Below are 14538 nucleotides of genomic sequence, written 5' to 3' on the forward strand. Positions count from 1 at the left end.
GCTGTATTTGCATAAGTCATTCATGCGGAACTGTGATGCCATCATTTATCTTCCGGTTTTATTAGAGGCAATTAGGAAGGGTACCTCCAGACATTGATCATCCAACAGCCAGCTTGTTAGACCAGAATGTGGGACACTTGTACAAACAGGCGCTCTTGTTGTGAGCGGTGAGGACGACACCTCTCATTGTGATGCTGATGTTCTCAACTCCGTCGTGTAGCATAGACACCGGGAGTTCTCTCAGACGTCTACAGCTAACGGGACATTTGATGGAGAGCTCCTGGACTTATTATTCTGCAATAACCGCCAATGTTTCACTTTAGAGCAGTGGTTCCCCCAACCCTGTTCCTGGAGATTTACTGTCCTTCAACCCTGATTTGGCACACCAGATTCTACAAATTAGCAGCTCAATGAAATTGCAAGCATTTGAGTGAGGAGTGTTTCTTGAGAATTGCCAAGGGCATCATTTTCCGTTCAATATTGGGGGAGGCAGGGCAGCACCCTGACATGTTTTATCACAAGGATCTACATCACACCGATGGCACCACTTCCAGAGAAATGCAAAACACACAACCCTATGTATTTTAAAAAGAAAAAAATCATTCCCTCTGAATTCTTCCCTTACTGTCTGGCTCAACATGTTCTCCCCAACAGCACTCTACATCTTTATTTATTTATATATTTCGTTAAAGACTTGCACCTATTTAACTGATGTAACGGGGCTACCTGATCTTGGCGATGAAACCAGAGGTTCCACAAAGCAGGGTTACAGAGTTAGCGGGATAACTGCACAAAGCAAAACCCAGACCCCACCAAATACGGAACAAGGACGGTCCAGGTATTCTTGCGATTATCTGGCTCAAACCTGTTTTGTGGAGCAGACCCCTGCCTAAGCAGCAGAGTCACAGACCTCCTACACCTACGAGTTTCCCCATCCCAGAAACAGCACATGGCAAATTCGGCACGCAGTCCAACTGTAGTAATATTTGGCTTAGAGAGTGGGGAAAACGTCATAAATCTTCACACTTATTCTGCATGCCTCTACTGTACATATGGCACATATCACACCAATATTGTTGGATGATTCTGATAAGTTATACTGCCAAACATGAGATTACAATGCAATTACAAATAATATACTGTACTGTGTAAAAGTCTTAGGTACAATTATTTTTAAATATAGATTACTTGCATGTTCATTTCTTTTTTGTTTTCTGCACAAAATGTTTCAGTGAGCAAATTTGACATTTTCAACTAGTTATTCCAGAAATATTGTCACGGGTCTCCAATTCTTTGTGTAAAATGATGAGCGTGGTGATTTTATACCCTGGAGGAAGGTTAGGTTTTATTGGGCTTAATTAACAAGGCTAGTCTTGTTTTTACATGCAGATTATCAGACAATATTTATCAATGGAGCTTCTGTGCCTCCTTGGAAAGAAAAGAATTATAGAACAAATCCCACAAAGGCTATTGTCTTTCACATTGTTCCGGCTCATCCCACAAGACAAGCAGACGAGCAGCACATTTAATGAAAAACAAATATATAAATAAAGATGGAGCCTTAAGCAATGCTAATGAACCCTGACAGAGCTATAGCATGAAGCACAGGCCCGACTCGTTTCACGGTGAGGGTGGGGGTGGGGGCTGAGGGTGGAGGTGGGGCTGGGGTGGTAGGACGTAGTCTTAGACCTGTTGAGGCTGTGATGTGGCGTTGCATAAATTACAGACTGTACAATTTCCATTTCACCCTTTCACCTCCATACAGTCCCTGAATATATCGTTCTTAATTCGCAATTCAGCGTGCGCCACTGTTTTCCAGAAAAAAAAGAAACTCAAATAATTTCTTTCCTCAGGTTTTCTGATCCCCTCTGGAAAACATCAATTACGAAGTGTTGTGTGACAACCTGACTCTAAGTGGTGCTGAAAAAAACAGTGATTGATTGCTTTTGGCACAGAAATTTGCACACATCTATATTGACAGTTTGCTAAGGACAAATTGCCAAGGGGAAAAAAAGCTAGATTTCTTCACAGTTCACAGAAATGAGCAAGTAGAAAATCAAAACAAATTACTAACACTAACACCAATACTATTAGTAATAGTAATAATAATAATGTATTTTATAGTGCCGTCAATTTTTTATTTTAGGGTATTATAGAGAAGGGAAAACTGCAGCCATTTCGTGCCAGAATGCTCAGCAGAGATGAACAGGGAGGGACTAAGCCCATTAAACTGGAGGATGACAAGCACTGCAGGTTAAAACTCAGACCACCCTCAACATGAAGGCTTCATATATAGCCTTTATATTTATTTATAATAATTATAATATAATATTTGTTTATAATATGTGTATTTTATAACATATTATAAAAAGAAAAAAGAAAAAGAACTCATTGTGTTATATCACAATCAGTCATAAATCATGATGGCCAATTGCTCATAATGTTTATGTGCATTTCTGCCATTTTAGGCTTTCATCTTCATTTTGTAGAACAATATCTTGGCTTGTCTAACTGCTAAATTCAAAGTAAAAATGTTTTTTAAGCATTTAAACGCAAGCTGTCAAAGTGAAAGTAACACTGGAGTAGTGCATTGTTTGGAGGCTAGCCAGCTTGTCACCGTTCACCAGTCACAAACACCCACATCAGCTGCGTTCGTGGCTACATGTTAATGTATTTTCTTTCATGGTCTGTATGTCTTAATGCCAAGAGTAAATGTTCAAATTTTCATAGTAAATATACAGTTTTAAAGGGTTTATGTGCAAGACAAGAGCATCTTGATAACCTATCAAGCAATAATATGGGTTTTCTTACCAAATTACAAACCTTACTAGCCTGAACAATAGCTACATTTGACTTTTACAGGTGTCAGATATAACGCACTCTGCATGGGCACACAGAGTCATGCTACGCCGCCTCCAGCTTATGAGGAGGAATCCTCAGTAGTTTCACTCAGGGTAAATTCACTCAACACGCAGCTTTAAAGCACTTAGGAGGTTTGGGCCCTCCTCCAAACCCCCCTCAGGACGCTCACTCGGAGTTCAATTTCAAAAAACACACAAATATAAACAAGTCTGTAATTAATATTCGCATGAAAGTGAAAACCCTGGTCCCCTTATGTCGGGAGCAGGGTACTCGGTGGCTCCGGTAAGCGCTCAGGATCGCCTGGGCTTCTCCCGCATGATTGGCAGGAGAGCGGAGAAGACGGCAGCCATTAATCCCCGGTGCCGGAGCGTGGGCGGCCGGTGGGGAGGCAGCTCTTCGTCTGATAAATCCGTCCTCATTTTCATCCCTGTTTACAAGTGTTCGGCATGGTTACGTTCCCCCCTCATCCCCTCAGACTGATGAAGAGGGCAGCGTTTCTGAAACGCGAGACGGTTCGTTGGCGGGCGATGAAGGTCACGGGGGAGTGCTAAAAAACCAGGCACGTCGTTTGTAAGGGACACAAAGATAATGAGGGGTAAAAAAAATAAAATAAAAGAATAAATAAATAGTTTTTGGGAGGTGGGTTATTCGGAAGATATTTCAGCGAGAAACTGAATTTGAGAGGTCTTTGAAAAGCCGCTCTTTTGCGGAGTGTGATTGTCCATTTCTTCCTATTTTTTAACTGCGGCTTCTTGGAGTCTGACGAAAGACACCAAAGAGCAGAGGAAAAAAGGGGAAGAGCCATCCCCACCTGTTCTACACACCTGTTTTCCACTCTTTCGTCAGAGAAAAACATGTTTTCTTTCACAGAAACAGCGGGAAAAGTGCTAAATAAAGCACTGAAAATATATCCCGCTATGCTTCTGAAATGTAGTTATTTAGAATATCGCACATGATTATTCCATGCGCATTAAGTACAGCTGAGTACCACTGCCAGTGAATTGAGTGTGCGAACAAGAATGATCGGAGATAATTATGATAGTGGCAAAAAGCACAGACAGAACCGTGCATCTTATTTCTCAACCCAGATTCTGTACTAAGGCAGCCATTTTACTGCTCTATGAAGAAAAGCAATCTGCATTTGTACGACTGCTTAGCAAATTTCACCTTTTTGTTTCACAGGCAATTTGCATCATTTTTGAAATGACAGAACCACAGGAACTAAAAGCCCCAGTAGAAAATTGTACTACCAGTCAAATATTTTTTTGGAGCGCGAGCATTTAGCTAATGTTAATGAAAATCAGAGAGTCGAGGCGATAACTTGCCCACCTCACCCAACCCCTCAAGACGGTTGCCACCCCTGCAGGCAAAAGGAATCTTAGGCAGCCACCTACAGTAAATCACCTGTGACTCAGCCATGAATATACATAAAAAGTACATAGTAATTACACACGATATCATTTGCCTCTTCGCATTCTCGGGGGTTCTGTGTAAGCAAAGATATTCAAATATCGTGCGGAGATAAACCCACACAACTAAAGAATTTCACAAAACAACCCAGTTGGTTAGAAAGGCTTGGTTACACAAAGAAACAACGCATCTTTATGGTCTTCTTGGTGCAGGTGTTAGTATGCTACATTCAGTTCACTAAAACACAGAGCAAGTTCGGGAATTCTTTAAAAATAAGGATTGCAAAGCACTTCATGGCTATGATATGATAAACATATTTTGTGTATGGCTGGACAGCCTTCACAGGAGCAGAGACAAGTCTGAGTTTCTTTGGTAGGTAGCGTATATCCAACATGGCCGTGACTACATATTTCTGGTTAAGACCATTTTTGAAATATCTATTGACTGGAATATATATTGCCGTCATTAAATCTCGTGGCCCCATCTACTGCACCATGTTCATATAACCTCCCAAGCACCGTCATTTGTTCATTTATCTCGACAAACTTGTTAAGTGTGATGTATAATAAGACGATACGTAAATCAATACAGACGCAAAATCCGAGAGCAAAAACTGAAACTATGTTGTGTGTCCATGCGTGCATATATGTGTGTAACAAGTGTGACTAATAAGACTGCCATTGAGATCCTCTCTCATACAGAGGGGAACACAAAGCACTCTAGTGGACATTTTCTAAAGATAAAAGTATGGACAAACAACCCTAATGCCAAAACATTCAAAACAGGAGGGATGCAGTCAAGCAAAAATGCACAAAATTATTTTGAACCGTGGCACAGCTAGCTTCAACAAGCACATTCCACAGGCAGCATCACTGGGGGTATGACTGGGAGAATGCAGTGAAAAATTAAGAACTTTATTAGTCATCTTGTTTCTGTTGTTTGTGGGGTCATTATCAAAGACACTCTTCAAAATCTGAACTCGTTTTTTGAGAATAAAAGCGATCATGCAAATTTGAGGACGCTGTAACTGAGGTTCAGTTACTTCTTACTGATTTTAACGACCCACACACTTATTCTTATCGCTTTTGTTCCATACCGATTCAAGTAACAAAAAAAAGAGTTTGGTTGAAGAATACTTTAGAATTAAACTGCTCTGCTCTGCTCAAAAAAAAATGTTTTTGCACAATTATCGCTGTTGCTAAACATAAACCTCTGAGCCCACGTAATCTGCCTCTCTGAGACCAAGCCAGAAGCCTGGACACCCTTTTGAGAACCCTTATGATCTTCTAAATGAGTTAATAATTTACTGGTTACTTTGCTCCTCGATCCTTCTCCCTCTCCTTCACTATTGTATTCTCTACACATTCACCACTGTCCATTAACACAGAGTGCTAGTCGCAGGAGGCAGTGGGGGTTAGCCCATGTCACTGCTCTTTGAGAACACTTTGTGGGCGTTTTAGATACTAAACGCAGGAAGAGAACGGCGAGGCGTGTGGGCCTTTAAAAATTAGCAGTCACCACGGCGGGCGCATGCCACCGTTTCCACCCTCCCTTTCTCTCTCTCTCTCCCTCGTTCATAGCGCCAGCGGCTAGCGAGCATGCTCCACCAGCAGAGCACAAACTCTCTCTCGTTAAGACGCTCGCTGTCACTCCTCAGTAATCTCAAGGACGGAGCATATGCCAGTTACTGTACCCTCATCCGCTTCCAGCACTCGTTTCTCTGGATGGCCCGCTCGTGTTGCTTCTGCGAGCATTAGATATTCCAGAGTGTGGTCTGCTGTGCTCGGTGTTTCTTTTTTCTCCCCACTATTGGAGGCGTGCCCTGTCTTCAGAAGCACCCGAGCATCTCCCAGCCTGAAGAAAGATCGGCCCCTTGTCGACTCACTTCTGTATTTTCAACTGTACGAGTATTATTGAGAAATCGGGGCCCATCAGCATGAATTGTCTCAGACTAGGTGGTGCTGATCCCGGAACAGGTTTACCTGGTCCATATCATAACCTTGTCCATTATGAGCCAATTGGCTGAACCGATCCCAGATCAGCACTCTGATCCTGCTCTGAGACACTTAATAAATAGGGGCCCAGGTGTGATTAGGATGCTTCCCACTGCATACTATCTCAGGACAGTCTCTGAGCTCAGAGGGGAGGGGGGTAGGAGGTTAAATAAGTGCGCTGGATAAGCGAGTCCCTGGTGGAGGATATCCGTTGACCCAAAGCCTTGGCCCACCTGTGAAATCGTTCTGACCTCTTTGCTCTCCATTGTTTATTGAGAGTAACGGTGGTGCCGTGGCTATGCTGCCTGCAGTATCGCGCCATGGCTGTGTTCAGTCTTCCTGTTAGCAGCCCCAGGCTCTTAGGGCTTGTGGCACTGGCGGCACCGCAGTTAAACAGGGACGTTTCTGCGCTTCCCCTGAGTGGGAACCTGGGCGCCTCTGGGAAGGGCGCAGGGGCGGACGGCTGCCCGCCGGCGTTCCCCTGCCGTTACCGCCTGACCTTCCAGGGCCCCCCGGGGCTCCCCCGGTGCGGCTGGGGTAGCTGTGTGGATTGGGGCTGGTGGTGCACCGCTGTGGCTTTTCTACTCTCTTCCTAGAGGACAAGCGAAGTGGAGTGCACTGATCCTCTATCATGCCTGCATGATGTGCTGTTCCCTCTGCATGTTTGTTCGCTCCTATCGCGACACGGCAGTATGCTCTACCCCTATCACGACACAGCTGTATGCTCTATCCCTATTGTGACACAGCTGTATGCTCTACCCCTATCACGACACAGCTGTATGCTCTACCCCATAACGACACAGCTGTATGCTCTACCCCATCGCGACACAGCTGTATGCTCTACCCCATCACGACACAGCTGTATGCTCTACCCCTATCGCACCATGAAGCATGCTTCACCCCCCTATCGCAACATGAAGCATGCTTCACCCCCCTATCGCAACATGAAGCATGCTTCACCCCCCTATCGCAACATGAAGCATGCATCACCCCCCTATCGCAACATGAAGCATGCATCACCCCCCTATCGCAACATGAAGCATGCTTCACCCCCCTATCGCAACAAACCTGTATGCTCCACCCTTATTGCAACTCATCCAATCACAACACACCTATATGATCCGCCCCCAATCACAGCACACAACACAACTGCATGCTCGACTGCACCACCACACTTTGCGAAACGTCTGTAAAAACTATGTCTTTTAGAGGGATCAATGCAGCCAGTCACGTGAATAGAAATAAAAAATATAAATTAATACCTGGTTAAAAGAAATTGCAAGCATATGGCCAGCTCCTAGACACAGTTTGATACTGCTGTGGGGGGGTGGCTACGTCTTACAGAACAGCATTAATCTGTTTGAAGCCCCTACATGTTTATTGCTGTGATTATTACTTTTCCTTCAGGAAAGCAGCGGCTCTGCTGTGTGTGAAGAAAAGCATGAACTCAGAGCGAACGGAACAGAAAGCACAGAGAAACCAGCATTAACTCAGAGCGAACGGAACAGAAAGCACACAGAAACCAGCATTAACTCAAAGAGAATGGAACAGAAAGCACACAGAAACCAGCATTAACTCAAAGAGAATGGAACAGAAAGCACACAGAAGGGAGAAGACGAGACAGGGTTCGGTGGAAAGGTCTGCGTACCTTCTATGTCCTCCTGAGCAGCTCCTGTAAGAGAGAGAAGAATTGTAAGAAGCAAGCCTCGCTCAACTTTGAACATGCACTGTTACTCTGACTACCGAATGCACAGATTACACATTCACACACACAGGCACTCACACGCGCAGCAACACACCCACTCAGACACGCATGCACACAATTCAAGGCTCTACAAGCTTCCTTTATATACATTTTTATATACACTCACCAAGCACTTTATTAGGTATTTATTAGACTTATTTATAGACATCTACGGCTGTAGCCTATCCACTTAAGAGTTATGATGCATTGTTTGTTCAGAGATGCTCTTCTGCATACCACTGTTGTAATAGGTGGTTATTTGCGTTACTGCCACCTTCCTGCTTTGACCAGTCTGGCCATTCTAATTCTCAAGAAAAGTTCTCCAGCATGGCACATTTCTTGTATTAGCCTATTTTTTCCAGACAATGGATAGCCTGCTTTAAATGTGATATGGGACCAATGAAAATAATTCATACATACAGACTTTGCAAGGAAAACATAAGCAGACCCGAAGGCAAAAATTGAAGTATTCAATGTAGCATTAGACGCAGTGATACGAAGCAGTAACTCCCCCTGTTGTTATATCTGAAATTGCTTCCTTGCATATTGCCCACTGGGTTTGGCACTTATGCAATTTCTTTTTAATGGTTTATATCGCAATAAATACTTCCTAAATTATCAATTGTTCATTCATCTACCTTTTTCATCAATTCTATTCACTGAATTCTATTTAGAAAATCCATCGAAGTTAGAACTTCAGGGACGTCTTATCAAGTATGACTACCCAATCATACAATACAAACTGGAGAACTATACAGATGTGTTGGATTACTTTCAGCAATCAATACAGAAACATGATGCATGCTGTAATATGAGTTCAATGTAATGTAATACCACTTTTAATAATCAATGAGTATAATCAATATTTTTCAGAATGTTGCACATTGTTATATATATTTTTTTTAACTGATAACAGAACAAGAATATGTATATGCCTAATTTTAATTTTAAAACCAATAAAATAAAAAGAAGGTAATAAACTAAAAACTTTTCCAACATGGCAAGATTATACGTTATAATCATACTGAATAAATTCAAGGTCAGGCCTCTTCTTTAAAATAAACATAATTGGATTGTGGTTGTAATACTTTATATGAGCAAGCCTCAGGTGCAAAAGAGATATTTCACGCAGAACCAGCACAAGCCTTATCAAAAAAGTCATAAAACAAACAGCTAAAATTGAAATTATAAAGATGAATCACTTTCCTGGGCTTCAATTATTACAAAGAGATAATTTGTCTGATGTCCTGACAAAACCACACTGCCCAAATCATTTCTTTTCAACAGCAGTTGTGCGGTTTGTGGGAAAGATTTTCTCCTGTCCAATCACTGGTGACAGCAAACTCTAGAATTGTCTTCAAAAAATATAGATATCCTAAATAGATATCCTTGCCTGCCCGCAAAATATCTCTTCTACTACAAATGCGGCAATGGCAAAGAAAAGCCTTTTAATTACAAATATATTTGTATTTTTTCTTCTTGTGCAGAAACGCATCAGATTGGCAAGCACTATTTACAATTCTGAGGGACAGAATCTAGTGAAAGGAAGTTCTGGCCGGAAATGAACATGGGATAAGTTGAGAGAATGACCCTCATTACATTACATTAACAGCATTTGCCAGACACTCTTATCCAGAGCGACGTACAGTTGATTAGACTAAGCAGGAGCCCTCATTCTTTACAGAAAGATACTGCTTACATTTGGACCATAATAGCATGCTACAAAGACCCTGTTTACAGCTGGTCATTTCATGTGACATTTCATGTGACATTTCATGTGATATGGTTTCACCACTTTGCATTTACACTTGGTAGTCAAATGCGTCTCCGGTCAGCTGATTGAAATCCATGCCATTTAGCAAATGCAAATGCAAAACCCTGACAACCCACTTCCTGTTTTGTTCTGCCTATCGCAGAGGGTAGCCACTAGAAACATAGCAATTGTATGTCATGTCTCAGTTTCTTAATCGGAAATGTCATTCGGCTGACAAAGTACAACAGAAGACAGCTGTTGAGATTGTTTAATACAGCAGCAGTTTCAGCCATAGCAAAAATGGTTTGATTTCTGTAACTACTCTGAAGTTTGTTCTGAACTGAATCATCTGCCCGTGAGCATTTAGTTTAGCTCAAATTTCAAACACGCGTTCCTCCATGCTTGTTGTCATTGTTAAATTATATGTGTTCCGGTTTGGATCGGCTAATTTGCATATCATCATACATTTGGTTGTCATATGCATATGAGATAGATATATTTACGCTTATATAGTGGTTTCGTGTTTAATTTGCCTTGAGATCTTTTGGGCGGCGATATATATTTTCTGTTTTTCCACAGTAACTACTTGTTGTTTGTATAGCCACCACCAGGTGGCAAATGTGAGTGCTCACCCATAGCAGTCTGAAGTACTTTTTCATGAGGAGCTTGCATTATTATAGAGCTGAAACTTCTGTTTCCAGAAAGTAAATACAGTATCACTGAATAGAGTGATTCAATATGCAATGAAATAGCAATTGCTCAATGGGTTTCATACAAATTAACCAATATTCTGGAAATCTTACACTCGTATATAAACAAAACAGATTATGCTTGTTAAAAAGTTGTGTTGTGTAACAACAACAGTGTGAGTGCACGATCTAGCTCTCTAGTGAATGATTGGAGAGATAGGCTATGAAATGTATTTCAAATGACATTGGGTGCGCCTTGATACACAGCTCCATGGTGAAGCTGCCCTGAAATTAATCTCGGATTAGATTTCCCAGCAATTTCTAACTTTATTGTAGGCTACAATAAAATGTGAAACTGGGGCTCTCTTTTTATTTATTTGTACAATATTAGCTCAATACATATTGTTTAGAGAATGAGGTTGTGCTCCTAAGAAGATCATGAAATGTGTGAAAACTATACTGCCTTATAATCAACAAGACAGTAATTTCAGTGACGTAAATTTGCAGTCTGTGGTGTTCAAATATCACAAAAAAACAACATAAGGATTATGGGTAATCAGGCTACAAATGACTGCTCAGCCTGTTACCAGGCAAAAAAGAATCAAAGTCAACTGGGAATTTTGCTACTTAAATTGCAAGAACAATTACAAACCAAGGCGTGAAAGCTTTTTTTAGCTGGGGAAATATTAGTTAAGTGGTTTTCCCCAAATACAAATGATGTCTTTAAACCAGAGCTCTATATGTGGCCAGTCACCCCAAAATTCAGTGCAGCTGCCCCCTACTGTCGGAACCTTGCAAGTATTTTTTCCCGGCCATTAGCATTCTTGCCGCAGAAGCAGAACGCCAAATGAAACACGAAACCACTGTACAATGTCTGTCCCAAATGTGTCTCAGTCCACCTTCTAAAGTCAAGTGGTTTGGGTGATCGGATTTGAATCTATTAATAATGAGTTTCTACTCATACATTTATACCTGCATTTTTATGTGGATAATCAAAATCCAGATATTATGCGGATATTCAAGATGCATGAAATGGTGTAAATGGGCCCAAGTGTTCTGTAGAAAATTCTATTCACTTCTAAGGTATAGATTCATCAGCTTCACTGGACATACGTATGACCTGGGTCAAATACACAATCGGTTTGGATTCAAATACATCTCTGTGCTTGACTGATCTTGCCATAGGTGGCAATATACCAGACAAGCCCAGTAAAGTGTAGAAAAGTATTCAAATCCAAAACAATGACACATTTGACCCAGGTCTGCATGAAATACAGTATGCAGTTGACATAATGTCATGTTGTTTATTCTTTCTGTTATTGTGGTTTCATATAACTAGCCTTCCCTAGCAATAATTTAGCTGCAGAGCCTCGAAACGAGAAGCTTATAAAATCCTTCTGCCTACCCCTGTCATCGAGGGCCAGTGTCGAAGCCTCTAACTGGGTCCTTGGGGACCTTGGGGCCACACAGCAAATCAGGCCCATGGGAACAGTGGACACAAGTGTGTCAAGGGGCAGCCATGTTAAGTACATGCTATCACCGAGAGGAATGAAATCTCCATGGCTAATTCCCAGCTGCCTCACAGGGGGCCAGGGACCGCACAGCCTTGGCCAGAAGTGTTAGTGTTGACGGCTCCTCTCTGGCCTTCCTGGAGCAACCCCGAACTCTTGTACAAGTGGAATGCATTATACATGAACTGTCACCAAACCGAAGTTGCCCCCGCTCTGAAGATGAGGGGAACGTTACCTTGGGGGTCAGTGTACACGCGCAGCATTAATGAGTAACCAGTCACAGCCAGCTGAAATCCCTCCACTTACACGACCCTCGAACCTCCACCATTTCATCACATTCGAATATCTCTGAAGACTACTGTTTGATTCTCTACACCACTTTAGAAGCTGGATGTACAGTATGAAGACGATGGTTGGAAAGCGGATTGTTCACTTTGCATACACAGCAGATTCGGCAAAGCCGTTGCTCTTATGTCCTCTATTATCGAGGTGCAGAAGTTGTGCTCCTCACAGTATGCAGATAACAGGAACTAAAACTGTTAATAAGAACATAAGACAAAGTAATGGCAGCGACAGGCCATTCAGCCCAAATTGGCTTGTACAGATGTACAGACAGATATCCAGGAAAAATGGACAATATAAAACCATTAACAAACAATAAAAGCAATAAAAAAATACAATAAAAAGTATCATCTGTCATTCAGGAGTCTTATTTTCTACTTCCATGTGTAACTAGTTGGAGATCTATCCAAGGTGGGATTTCAACTCCTCCATAGTTCAACACGTAACCAGCTAGCTAAAGCCTCACGCCAAGGATAACAGTGTTATTTTGATAGTTGTGTTGCCAGAGTGTCACAATAACCTGCTACAAGGCCTTCACTTTACAGCACCTCATTGTGCTTTGCTACCAAACTAGGCAAGCTACAGCCACTACACATGCAAACCAGAGAAAGAATGGAGCATCGTTACAGCACGCTACATTTTTAAACTAAGCTTCATTTATCGAGCAATTTACTTTTGAGTTACAACTTACAGTACCTACAAAGGAATTCCGTGATCACATACAGCACTGAGGAAAATAACATGAGAAAGGGATTGTTTATAGACGTGAATAGCAGCCAGTTAGTCTCACTTCTAAATTGAACCACTTGGCTCCCCGTTGCTGGTCTCACCCTGACAGTAACTCTCCCAAACCCCCTCATTTAACTTTCTCACCTTTTCTCCACTGTTGTAAAGCTGCAGAAGCTGCCACTGCCAGCACCGGTGATAGGCTGTGGAAAAGTCGTACGTCCTCCCTGTTACCGTGTTGGCAGCGCTGCTCATTACTGGACTCCCACAGTCGTCTGCTGCCCTTGTCAGGAGGCTCCTCAGAAGGAGCATTAGCCAGCAAACGGCACTTAATTAAACCCTGTGACCTGGTCAGCTCCCCTCCTCATCATCACAGGAGGGCTGGCTACTCAAACGGCAGTGTATAACTTCAACCCATCCCCCACCCCCCTCACTCCAGTCCTTTTACAGACAGTGTTTGAACAGCGTTACTTAAACTGTACAAGGACGTCAAAAAGGACCAGGTAATAATAATAATAATTTAAAAAAAAAAAAGCATTTTCTTTTACTGTTCACTGCAACATTTCAGTGGCTAGGTGTGAACATTTGTTTACAAGTTTTTAATATATACACTCACCGAGCACTTTATTACTTTATTACACCTACTTATTCATGCATTTATCCAATCAGCCAATTGTGTGGCAGCAGCGCAATGAATACAATCCTGTCGATACGGCTCAGGAGCTTCAGTTAATGTTCAGATGAACAATCGTAATGTGGAAAAATTTTGAACTATGTTACTTTGACCGTGGAAGGATTGTTGGTGGCAGACAGGGTGGTTTGAGCATCTCAGAAACTGCTGATCTCCTGGGATTTTCACATACACTTGTCTCTAGAGTTTGAGAGAATAGTGGAAAAAAAACAAAAAAAAAACATGCACTGCATCAAAACTAAGCGGATGGGCTACACAGTAGAAGCCCAAAAAAAACCTAATAAAGTGCTCTGTGAGTGTAAATCCAAACATTCCCCCAGAGATGAGACACATAACGATATAGCTGCACATATCTCATTTTAATTATTGTATACAGTATCCTTGATTAATCCAAGGGACAAGACACTTGGAATATGTGAAATGAAACAAAGCCTCATTGGAAATGCAAGTCAAATACAAACACACTGCCAAGTAACTCATCACCCTCCCCTGACAAGCACTGGCAGGGTCTGACAATCTTACAAGGCTCTGTTGGCAGTGAAAAGCAAAAAACAGATTACTGCAGCTTGGATTAAATTAACTAATGCCAAAACAATACGGATATGCCCTTAAATTTAACTTAACTTGTATCGCATGGCGGCGAGTGCCAGCATTATCAGGCAGCCGGCGTTGCGGGGTTTTGGCTGCATCCCCGCGCGTCGGGCCTTCGAGTCTCCCGGGCGTGATGTATTGAGTAGGTGTCCAGACACGGACTCTGAGACGATGGGGTACACCTCAGCAGCGCACACACTGGGCTGCGCGGGAATAATGCGATCG

At 42.2% G+C, this 14538-nt stretch overlaps 1 protein-coding gene across 5 annotated transcripts in view; it reads right to left on the reverse strand.

Annotated features, from left to right (window-relative positions):
- LOC133108659 (cell adhesion molecule 1-like) overlaps positions 1 to 14538 on the reverse strand; it is a 397533-nt gene that overhangs the window by 172936 nt on the left and 210059 nt on the right. For all 5 annotated transcript variants that reach the window (XR_009704685.1, XR_009704687.1, XR_009704684.1 and 2 more), the window contains exon 2: positions 7915 to 7938. Coding sequence is in view for 1 of the 5 variants with exons in the window: in XM_061218291.1 (XP_061074275.1) it covers positions 7915 to 7938 (24 nt within the window). In the remaining 4 variants the exon portion in view is untranslated. The remainder of the gene's footprint in view (positions 1 to 7914; positions 7939 to 14538) is intronic.

This window comes from Conger conger, chromosome 13 (genome assembly GCF_963514075.1).
Source record: "Conger conger chromosome 13, fConCon1.1, whole genome shotgun sequence".
NCBI lineage: Eukaryota > Metazoa > Chordata > Actinopteri > Anguilliformes > Congridae > Conger > Conger conger.